At 40.2% G+C, this 12,591-nt stretch overlaps 1 protein-coding gene across 11 annotated transcripts in view; it reads right to left on the reverse strand.

The window, feature by feature from the left end:
* The window catches only part of MITF (melanocyte inducing transcription factor), a 210,043-nt gene that overhangs the window by 185,807 nt on the left and 11,645 nt on the right, over positions 1–12,591 (reverse strand). The window contains exon 1 of one of the 11 annotated variants that reach the window (XM_070236852.1): positions 4,063–4,172. The exons of 6 other annotated variants lie outside the window; for them this stretch is intronic. Coding sequence is in view for 1 of the 5 variants with exons in the window: in NM_001163874.2 (NP_001157346.1) it covers positions 2,897–2,997 (101 nt within the window). In the remaining 4 variants the exon portion in view is untranslated. Of the gene's footprint in view, positions 1–2,896; positions 3,030–3,144; positions 3,329–4,062; positions 4,173–12,591 lie in introns of those variants that run through there. 4 more of the 11 variants (XM_070236847.1, XM_070236856.1, XM_070236850.1 and 1 more) reach the window with 4 other exon arrangements.

Raw genomic sequence — 12,591 nt, forward strand, 5'->3', positions numbered from 1 at the left:
ACTGCTCATCAAACCACGCTGAGGCAGCGCCCCACATGCCACAACTAGAAGGACCCACAACAAAGAATATACAACTATATACTGGGGGCTTTGGGGAGAAAAAGGAAAAAAATAAAATCTTTAAAAAAAAAATATATTGACAGACAATGGTGTGTGCTGTTGTCATTACTATTGTTTAAGTGAACACCTGCTAACCAAGAAACGTCATAGAATATTGCCTACTTGTAATTGGACTTGAGATATCAAAAATAAAATGACCCAAAATCAAGGAACCACAGTAAGGGACCTCAGAGAGAAGGTCCTTCTGAGACAGCAAATAAGTTTTGTCTCTAGTATCCATGGTGAGTTGTGAAAGCCTGGTGCACTGAACTCAGAATGGCCCAAGGCTCCTCCCGGGTTCACAGGACAGAGCAAGGGAAACGTTGCCAAAATCTACCATTGTATCACTGAGAGAGGGAGCAGCAGAGTACCACATAGTCACCCTGAGCTAGGCCTTACCCTCCATCGTACATAAGACGAAACAGAGTTCTCATAAATAGTTAGCTCAGGGTCACACGATTAGTTAGCAGCAAAGCTGGGCCTGGAACCAGGCTTCCCAATACACATATTCATTCAACACTTATTAACTATTCGGTGCTACAGGGTTCCATTTGTTGGGATAAAATGATAAATGAAAACATTCATGTTCGTCAACCTAGTGAAATTTACAATTTACTCGATGCCTAATCCATAGCTCCTCTTACCACCTCACAGGATGTTTCCAATTTCCACCTCCCCTCAGCTACTGAAATCTCATTTTCTTATTTTAGTGACATTCCCTAGATACATATAAAAAGTCTTTCTTTAAAAAATATCTCATTCCAAACAATTCAACCAATTTCTAACTATTATCTTCGCCCACTTCATTCTAGTACATTCCATAGTGATATTTGAAATATTTTCAGATAGCTATGCCCATTCCCAAATCTCAATTCAAAGTACTTAGCATCACAATGGTAGAAGGAAATGTTGGCTGTGGATACAGATCCTATAGTGCACATTTTCCAGAGGTTGAACAACCATAACTTACACTCAGAAACTCAAACCAGTGTTTAATAGTTCTTATAGTAAGGAAATTCTGCTTTTATTGCTAGTCCAAATTTTACTACTAAAATTTAAGCTAAATCCACTCTACCATAAAAGGTAATAGAAAAGAACCAGTCACCGTCTCACAACAAATAGTGTAGTGTAGATTTTGGTCTGCAATTCTTCTGTTTAATCTCTTATTCTCTTCAAAAATTACAAGAATTAATTAGTGGGGAAATTAACCAGGAAAACAAACTGTTCTGAAGTCTTAAAATAATTTAGCCAAAAAACATTTTTTTTCAAAGAAACTAATTCACCAAAAATGGAAATATTTATGTATCTATAATTTTCACTAAAGAGTTTCCATTTTGACTCCGGAGTAAACCCATGATTTTTCAAATTCATGGTTTGCAAAATCCCAAGGCACCAAGTAGCACTTATTTCCATAAAGTAAAAAGACACATTCTGGTCTTATTCTAAACAGGACACCAGAAAACAAAACTAATACTGTGAACAAACAAATCTTAGCTAAAACTCATTGAAATAATCCAAATGGTTTCCATTCCAGGGAAAATAATAAGTCAGCAGTTTGCATACGGCTGCCTTTTCCAAATACACGAAATAAGCAAAAACACCACCAGAGGAAAGTGCAAATGCTGAACCCTTTCTATTTCTGCTTCCATGGGGCTGCAGTTCGATCAATACTGCCACCGTGCAGTGCTCGGCCACCATTTACGCACACTTCAGGTGGCCTCCAACGTCCCGCCCAGAGAACTCCCAAGACAAGGTTCAGAAAGCCATCGCACAGAGAGTGACAAGAAGGCCTCACCCCCAGACCCCAACTGCTAGAACAAGGGCTGGAAAGCCAGAAGAATAAATGTTTGAGGATGTTGAGCCATCAGAACTGCCACAAAGCACACTCAGATTCTAAACAAGAAAACAATGGGGGACAGAGCCAGGCATTCCTTAAAGAACAAAAGGCTCCGGAAAAAAATAATAAAGGAATCACAACCCTTCACCTAGTAGCACTAACAGCCTGGAGTTGGCGAAAGACTGTTGAGTAAAAATATTCTATATAAGGAAACTCACTTAAGGGAAGCATTCAAAACCCTTCACCCAGGATAGAAGACAACCGACGGGCAAAACCATGGGCGGGGAAAGTCTGTCTGAAGTTACTACAGGTCACAGCAGAGCAGCATCCTAAACACTAAATTATTTTTGAAGAATAGCATTAACAGAAAAAGGAAAATGAAAATTGCTGTTTTAACTTCAAGACAGAGAACTTCCACATCCCCATCCTCCTACAGGACTTGAAAGGACAATAATTAGTCAAGAAAATAGCAAAATGAGGAAGTGGTATTCTCTTACAATTTCTGTTAATCCCCACCAGCTGTAATTTAAGAAATTCAGTGACATCAGCATTTATATTTGATCCAGCAAGCATGACAACTACCACTGCAGAATCATATGGTGGGGGGATCTTGAGGGCGACTGGAAAACACATTTGAAAACGTGGAAAATTAATTCACTTTGCAGTGAATCACTTCAACAGCTTCAATCGCCAATATTGCCAAAAATAACATAGAAAGTGGAAAAGGAAGCATAAGCACTCCAAACCTAATCAAATGATCCAGTGGAACTTCTGAAAAAATGTTCACTAAAACAAGTGAGCTGAACGTGTCTGAAAACAAACAGAAAGCAATCTAGCCATTTGTGAATGACAAGAACCAAAGACTCAGTATTATACTGAATGACAATTTATCACTCTTGAAAACACATCTGGTATACAAGAACCCGTAAACTGAGTTACGTTGGTCAGCATTTGCATTACCTTCTCAAAGACAGGCACAGAGTCAATTCCATGGTCTCCTTTTCCCAGGTAGAGAAAATAGCTCGTGGGAACACCACCGAAGTATTTTCAACGTGTCCCATTTGAGTTCAGAGACGGACCAGGAATAGGTCTGAATTCCCAACATAAATGCTAACCATTAGCGTTACTCAGGTCAGAGTCAAAGGGAGAAGGAAACCACACCAACCTTGACTGACCAAACAACCCACAGAAGAGTTGAAAACACTCACCAGGGCCGCCTCGGCCCTTTGGCTGAACATTGAGTCCACTGAACCGTCTCAGAAAGGAGATTATTAGGAAGAAGCGATTGCAGCCGCTTTGCCACACGCTTACATGCACCTTCTCTCAACACTAGGAAGGCTAAATTAGAGATAGAGTGATAATTAATAGGAACCTTGGCAGCAGGAGCCAGCTGCTTTAACAAACCAGTAATTGCTGCCTATTTAAAATGACGGGGAATTCAGCCAGGAAGGAGGGAGGTGCTAATGATGGGAATCATAAAAGGTAAAACAGACTTTACATCAACAGGTTACTTGGCTCCCATTCAAAACTATGTCTTTATCTACAGATTCAGTTAACAACGATAACAAATACGTTCAAAACCATACATAAGAGAACTAGAGATCATTAATCCTTCCAGAAATATCGCCACAGATGCAAGGAAATCTGGTGAAAATAGATCTCCCATTGACACACCCTCCAATCCCCAAAATGTCATAAATTCCTAACTTGATCATGAAAATAATTATCAATTTGCACAAGACGTCATACATATCGCAAAAGAACATTTTTCTCCTAACTGATCTATTTTGACTTGGATATCTTTTGAAAATATCCTTTGAAAAAGTCTGTGGAGAAATGTTTAACAGAGTGCATGGACACAGTTTATACTCTATTCTGAAATTAAAGCAATCCCTTGTTGGCAACCTCTCTAGGAAGGAAAAGGTATTTAGCTCAGAACAACTGAAGATTGCCAGCAAAATAAAGGAGAGTTACACACAGTGTCTCCAGTTTAAACCTCCAACCCCAGTAAATAAGACAACACATCAACCTGTTAAATTGATTACCAAACACTTATCTAGACAGTATTCCATCAGAGAAGACCAGTACCTACTACACACTCTCCGGCAAGAAGCAAACCAACGTACCTCTAACATCTTTGGATGCCCAGAGACATGCAGAGATGAGGACTCAATCATCTGGCACGGGGAGATGTCTACAGAGATAAACCAGAGCAGCAGGCACATGGTTTCACAATGACTAACGCTGACCAAAACTCTTCATAAAATCAACTCCACAGGTAAAGACCCATCTCATTCACTCAGGAAATCCCTGGCTCTCTGATGGTGTTGCAAAGGATGTGCGGATGGCTTACCGAAAAATAGGTCATTACAAGGCTAAGGGCTTTCTGACAAGATGCAGCCCAGGAGTCCCTATTGATAATGTCTCATGGAAATCTCCAACATTTCTTACAGCAGTTATAGATACCTGCTACATAGTTAACCAGGAGCAGAAGCATTGGAAACTGGTGGCTTACACTTTTCTGTACTTATGAGAATTAAGCGGCTTTTTTTTTTTTTTTTGGTGAGAAAGATTGGCCCTGAGCTAACATCTGTTGCCAATCTTCCTCGTTTTGCTTGAGGAAGAGTGTCAGTGTGCTAACATCTGTGCCAATCTTCCTCTATTTTGTATGTAGGATGCCGCGACAGCATGGCTTGATGAGCAGTGTGTAGGTCCAAGCCCAGGATTCAAAACCGTGAACCCCGGGCCTCCGAAGCAGAGCGTGTCAACCTAACCACCACATCACCAGACCAGCCCCTAAGTGGGGTTTCTTTGTTGTTGGGCTTTCTCCTCTCCTACCAATAAAGAGTAAGAATGCTTTTATGTTCATTTTGTGAATCTCTAATCCATCACTGATAGAACCCACTAAGAATATGCTCATCATTAAAGCCATCAACTATTTTTTTATAACTTCTTCCTATTAGATCATTATATCATTTTATTGAAAATATTTAACTCAATACTTTGCAATGACTAATGCTTTTAACACCCACATGTCAAGGCAGAAGTTATGTTCATTACACAACATTATGATGTTTCAAGACCTTTGGCATTCAAAGATAAACAGTCCAGAATGGAATAGTCTGGCTACAACTTTATGAAGACACACAGGAAAAGCAATTAACAACTCAGGTTAGAGAGAGAAAAGAGAGAGAGAGATGAGTGAAAAACATCAAGATGTTAGGAGCGACATGTTCAGTGGTAGACCACAGAATGGTTATGTACACCAGACTTCTTGATGTCATCAAGTAGGAAGATTCAAAGATCTTTAATGAGGAATGAGGAAAATTTACAATTTACACACCACACCCTTATAAATGATTAAGTATCCACCATCCCATCTTTTGCCACCTTTCTTGGAGCCCTAACAGGCTAATTCTTTTCTTTCTTCAGACACAGCTTTGAAAACAAAGGACTATACAGCCAAGCATGCTGTGAGCACCTTTAATAGATAGATTTATTTATCTTGGATTTAGATGTTCAACCACACCCAGAGTCTCTTGTCTTTATTTCATCAGAAACCTAGTCCTCTTTCTATTCCAAAATCAACATGAGTTGTCGCTCCTGATCACTTCCTATCCCGTCTCCCCCTTTATACCCCAATATACAAAGTCACCACCACAGCACGGTGGATAAGAGGGTGGGCTTTGAAGTCAGACCGTCCTTAGTTTAAGTCTTGGTTCCACCCTTATTTGAATGACTTTAGGCAAGTGAGTTAAGATGGCCAAGCCTCGGTTTCTTCATCTATAAAATGGGATCCTACCTACCTCATATTAGCATTAAATTGCATAAAGCATTTGAAATGTTTAGCACAGTAGGTGCCTTACTATATGTATAATTTGACTAGATCTAAATTCTTCATTTCTGTTTCAGTTTCCTGACTTTTCTAACACAGGAAAAATCTGAAACAAAAATTACATAGGTCCCTTCCTTATCTCAGGATTAAGACAGACAGGTAGACACATTCTCACACATGTATACACACTTGTATACACACATACAAACCAAACGAGCTACTCTTTTTATAATACACATAGATATAGTACAAAAATACAAAAAGCAGGCTACAGATGCAAGGCAGAACAACATAATTTTCATTACTTGAACCCCAGTAAGTTTCAGTTTCCTAAATGTAGAAGAAATGAAAGCACTAACACAAGGCACAGCCTGTAGTAAGGGCTTTAAAACTGTGAGGTGCTTCTGTTATTATTATTGCTGTTGGTGTTTCTTGGTTGTTATTAAATTGTGTGATCCATCTGCTATGCAACTTGAAACTACTGGGTCTACTGAAAACAATTCTTTTCTTTGCTCCTTCCTAAAAGAATCCCAAGCACTCCCAACAAGTACTCGATTAATGTTTACAATAATAACTATGCCAATAATTATAATATGCTAATTTTTAATACACTAAGAAGTCAAAATCATCACCTTTATCCTGTATGCCCTGAGTAAGCTGAGCCTGATTATTTCAAAAACTGCGTATGCCAGAATCTGCTGGGTTCTTCAGTAATGGCCCCGTAATTTCTCTGTGCTCTCTTCCCGGGTCCCCACTCTCACACTCCACAATAGAAATTACATCGAAATAAAGAGTAACAAATATAAAAAGCAAAGTCTCACTCAACTTAAAGATCTGGAAGTGATGGGCCATTTTTTTGGCAAATAAACTGGGAAAAATGGGAAGATCACGTTCCTGGAAAAGCTTTATTAATGTGGCTTCAAGTATAAGCCTCAACAACATTGGAGCAGACAGAGTTTTAAAACGTTTTCCCCAGTGAGTAAGTTTTTCAGCTCAGAGAAAGAATTGCTAGAGAAAGACAGATGCAAGAAAACAATTTTTAATACAGTCAACTCTCACTATTTGTGGATTCTCTACCTGCGAACTCACCTATTCGCTAAAATTTATTTGTAACCCCAAAATCAATATTCACAGAGTTTTTGCAGTCACTTGCAAACATATACAGAGAGTCGAAAGATTTGAGTCACCCAACGCATACATTCCCAACTGAGGTCAAACAAGGTGACTCTCAGCCTTCTTGTTTCAGTTTTCATGCTGTAAACAAGTGTCCTTTACAAGGTCTATTTAGTGCCACACTTTTTGCATTTTGGTGTTTTTTCTTGGTTGACCTCACTGTTTAAGACGGCCCCAAGCCTAGAGCCGAAGTGCTGTCTAATGTTGCTAAGAGAAAGAAGGCTGTGATGGGCCATACGGAGAAAATACGGTTTAGATAAGCTTCATTCAGGGATGACTTACAACGCTGATGGCAATGAGTTCAATGTTAATGAATCAATAATATACATTAAATAAAGAATCTTTAAAAGAAATACACATAAAACAAGGTAATGTATTGATCAGTTGACAAAATGTAATGAACTAGAGTGTCGCAGAAACCTAACCCTGGATTTCCCTAGGAGCAAGGGATCAGTATGCATTAATTAAATGTTTATGGTGACTTTACAACATCCCTACCACAAAGAAGGAGAATTGACTGTACTTTGTTTCATCTCTTAGCACCAATAGTAGTAACAACAATCATCGCCCCTACTAACTCAATGTTTTGAGCATTTACATACACAAGGCATTTTAAACATTATCTTCTATAATCTTCACAGGTATTCCAAGAAGGAAATACTATTACCCCCATATTTTAGGTGAGAAAACTGAGACTCAGAAAAACTCAACAAGGGCCCATAGCTAATAAGAGAAAGAGTCAAGATAATTTCTTACACATTTTCCTGAAAGAGCCTGAACTCTGTTAAACTAAGTTACTGATCCCTTCTAGCACACAAGAAACACTTCATCCATTTTGGTCATTCTATACTCAACATTTATTGGACATGAGCTATCCTGGATCTTGGAGATGCCCATTGAACTAACAAACTCCCTGTTCCCACGGGGCCTCTTGCAAGTGGAGACTGACAGACAAAAAAACAAGTATTACCTATGGGCCTATTTATAGGCAGAAGATGCTTGATTTCTTAAAATGTAAATTATTTTTTAAATAAGGGCTTCAAACATAGTGACAGCTGAAGGCTGTCTTCAGTGAATATCAGTCCAAAATATGTTTCTTGAGTCATAAAATAAATAAGCCATTGGGATGCAATGTACCGCATAGGGAATGTAGTCAACAATACTGTAATAACTTTGCATGATGACAGATAGTTACTAGTCTTAGGGTGATCACTTTGTTATATAAATAAATGCCAAATCACTATGTTGTACACCTGAAATAATACAATATTGTAGGTCAACTATACTTCAATAGAAAAAAAAATAAAATGAAATATATTTCTTTCGCAGGGTAACTGATGTGACCACCAAGAATGCTCTTTTCCTCCCCCAGAAAGAACATCTCTGGCCCTTGATGATCTGATCTGGGTTCCACATCACCCCTCGGCCCCTGGGAAGCCACTCACTTGCCAAATGCCACGGTGGTTTAGGGCTGACCCTTACTGCCCACCATAACCTTCTGACTCCACAGGAGGCTCAAGAAATATTCACCGAATATTGTTTTACCTCACAGGGCAAGGAAACTTTGCCCAAGGATCTTGCAAATAATTCCCAAACCATGATTCTGAGAAAATAAAAGTCAGATCTGTTAACGTCTGCCAACTATTTAGATGCCCAAGAAATGAATCTACTCTGGAAACTTCCAAAACTGCCTTTTCTATCTCCGATGGATGGCTCTTCCCCCTCGTGATGGGTGTCCTAACTCTCAACTCTAGCCTACACAGCTGATTCATGCTGCTCTCTCAGTAAAGTGCAGAGCTCAGAAGCCCATCAAACTGGTCCATTTGTGACCTTCCTTCTCAGCCTTCATTCTCTCCTGGGCTCATTACTTCTCTAAGTATAGTGGCTCGCACCCTAAGGAACCAAACTCTTCATGTCTTTTGCTTCCGTGTGTGTCTATTTGTTTGTTTGTTTGTTTTAATCCCACGGAAAGAAGAATAGTTTCATTTTCCCTGTTTCTTTATAAAACTCAGCCAGAACTATTTAACCAAGAGCCTCGTTTCGATTAGTCATGACAATACCAGAGAAAGGCTGCAAACACTCTGAAAAGCACCACCTTGAGAATCCTATACAAGTGTGTATGAATGTACGTATGGATTCTGATGGAAGATGTCTCCTATTAACTGGTAATCAAATGAGTTCCCATTCCTCTACACACAATAGCTGAGAGTTGGGGGAAGTGGTCTAGCAGACCTCCAGGCTACAACTGAGTACTAATACGTACAGGTTTGCAAACTTGCTGCGTATATTCGAAGCATTTGAGAACTGACTATATGGTTGGGGTTTTTTAAACTATGGAGAATCAAACTGCTGTTTACTTAAGCGACAAAGCAATGGGAAAGTCAATAGCACCTGCACAGTTTAACTACTTCTTCAATTCTTATGTAACCCCCTAAACTCTAATAGCAATGACCCCGGTATTGGCACATGGACGCAGCAGCAGGCCAAGAGGGGCAGTAATGCCAGTTTTGCAGCAGGCATAGCAGAAATCAGGGCACAGCAGCAGCAGCCAGCATCTACGCACCCCTACCACAGGTAGTTCTCTCATTACCTCACTGAATCTTCGCAGTAATCGGATGAGGCAGGCAGCCTCCTTATCTAGGTAACACACCTAAGCTGTAACTGATAAAGGCACCCACTTATGTGTGCAGTATAATGGGAACTTCTCTCCTGAGAGAGATGGTTACTACTCAGGTGAATCCCCCTTTCTGCCTTCTAGTGACCAGTGAAGCCACAGGTTTGGGGGAGAAACTTTGTGAGGAGCAAGAAAAACAAGCTGTGATTGTGCTGATCAGTTCACAATGTATTTCACACCAAAACATCAAGTGTACACCTTAAATACACACAATTCTTATTTGTCAATTATACCTCAATTAAGCTGGAAAAAAGACAAGCAAGTTATTGTATTGGTGTGAAGAAAAACATTTAAAACTTAGGTTCTAGTCTCTAAAATAGCTATACAGTGCTATTAGAAGGGAAAAATCCTAGAAGAGTGAAAGATATAAAGATTTTGAGGTTCAAGAATACAGGGCATTATGGTTTATATTGGATAAAGATAACTATACAGAGGCTATCATGTTAAATGGGAAAAGATAAAGCAGGAACTCGCTATGGGCAAAGTCGAAACACGACAGTTAGGAAGGATAGCTGTGTGTATGGATACAGAAATGGAGCTCAGCTGCTACACTGCACAGTGTTGTGAAATGCCAATTAGTGCATCTTATTATTTATCCCTCCACCTAGCTATCATCTGTAATTATGATTAAAGGAAACATGCTGATAAAGACAAAGATTGTTTTGGCAACAAAAGTAACGCCTTACCTGTAAATAGCACGTGCCGTCTTTAAATACCTCCGTGTCAGGCATCCCACAGTTCACCACTATTTGACCTGCATCAACTCCCTAAGATCCTATGCTGATTATCCAACTTAGGGATTACTTAGGCCCCCTCTTTCTCTTCAATGGACCCTCTTCTTTTCCTACGGATTGCCTTTGGGTTGTTTTCTCTGCGTTAAAGCGTCTAAAACTAAAAGTTTACTTCAAGTCAAAAATCTCGTTGATGTTGTAGATACAGAGGGAACCAGAATGAAGGAACCAGCTATTGAGTACTGACTAAGAGCCAGGCTTTGGGCTGAGCACTTTACCCACATATTTCTTTTAATCCACACAATTGTCCTATAACTTAGATCATATTATTGTCCACTAGCCCCACTTAGCCCTCTGTTGAAACTGAGGTCTCAAGAACAACTTGTGCAAAGATAAAAAAGCTAGCAGGTGGTCAAATGGGAATTTAAGTTAAAAATCCTTCTTACACTGAAGGTTAAACCCAGAACTTTAGACTTATTAGACTGGTTAGATCTTCACCAGATTACAACAAGAGCAGATCAGGGCCTTTTCCTCCGGAGAAGGTCAGCAGGAAGCAAAAAACAATCCAAATGCTTGGGTCTAAATGGATTAAACACAGGGGTAGGTTGAATTTCCCGGTAGAGAAGTCGTCCAGAACTTTTCCATAGGCTCTATTTGTCTGACACGACATTGGCCCTGCCCTTCCCTCTCGCAGTCTATTCCTCTCCCTCAGAGAAGTGAACGGCCTGGGCAGATTCAGAAGAGGGGAACAACTCTGTTATGTCAGGACACCCTTCCATGTGACAAAACACATGCTGGCTGGTCGTAGTCATTCCGCCCCTCTGTTTTGGAAGCTCCCACACTCTACAAACTGTCTGGAATTCATTAAGACGGAAAAACAGGCTGACAGTCGTATTTCAAATTTTATGCAGTAGAAGTTTTGTGAAAAACAATTTGGTCATGTGGGCACGCTCAAAACCACCCTCACCCTGTTTCTCAACCAAATCTTTCAGTCAAGTGACTGCAGTATGCTTCAAGTTTCACACTTTCTGAGTCTAGATTACAACCCTCTTTTGTGATTTGGGCCAGGGCTCCTTAAGGTAGGAAAGCTAGGTTAACTCCAAGTCACTCAGAGATCACATTTAGACAACCAAGAATCCTACCTGGTTTCACTAACATAGATCTGATAGCTAACTTTCTAGAAGGGATACACTCTTTTTTTTTAATCAGTGAGTGATTATTATCAATGATCATCTCTGGCCTGAACATAAAAAGCAGCACTCCATTTTTTGCTAAACATATTCTAATCCAAGGAGTTTTTCGTTCAGCAATACAGGAACAATTCAATACAGAGATACAGGATTTACGGTAAAAGCATTAGGGCGGTGGTGCTCAAACTCGAGTGTGCATCAGGGTCCCCTGAGGGGCTTGTTAAAACACAGACTACGAGGATCCGTCACTACAGTTTCTGATTCAGCAGGTCTGGGGTAGGGTCTGAGAATGTGCCTTTCTAACAAGTTTCTAAGTGACACTGAAGCTGCTGGTCTGGGGGCCACATTTTGAAAGCCACTGAACTAAGGTGGTGGCGGATGTGTTGTCATTGGGAAGGCAGGTGGTGATTTTGCTCAATGAACTTGGGATAAGAAGCATTGCATAGAGGCCGGATTCAGACAATGTATAAATTCAGGCAGTCCTCATTCAGGTGGCAGGAAATCCCAATTGAGCATGTTTACTCAGAAAAGAAATGTATTGGTTAAATAACAGAAAAGTTCAAGGATAGGTCTAACCAGGCCTACCAGGGATAGGCATGACTTGATCCACAGGTGAAAACACTACTACTAAGACCATGGCAATGATGGCTAGCTAGCCACCAAAAACGTATTCTCTTTTCCAGGACAGAGGCGTCACTGTCCAGCTGGAGTCTCTATTTCCTAGCTCCCACCCCTGCATCCAGATACAGACACGAGACTGATCCTTGCCAAGAAAATTTGAGCAAAAGTGATGACTGTCACTTTTGGACCTTAGTTATGCCTTCCCCTCTCTTTGCCTTTCCACTACTGGACACAAAGGACTCCAGGGTCCTAGGCAACGGCAGAATCAGAAGAGGGAAACAGCCTAGGTTCTTGATTTGCTATATGGAGGAAAGTTCCCTGCCAACGGGAACTATGACGTCTATGACTATTGAATGCCACTTTGTTATAGCAACTAACATTAACCTAATATAAGGATGGTTTTTCTCTGCCTCCAAGGGTTGGCTTTATTC

The sequence above is a fragment of the Equus caballus genome, chromosome 16, assembly GCF_041296265.1.
Source record: "Equus caballus isolate H_3958 breed thoroughbred chromosome 16, TB-T2T, whole genome shotgun sequence".
Lineage (NCBI taxonomy): Eukaryota > Metazoa > Chordata > Mammalia > Perissodactyla > Equidae > Equus > Equus caballus.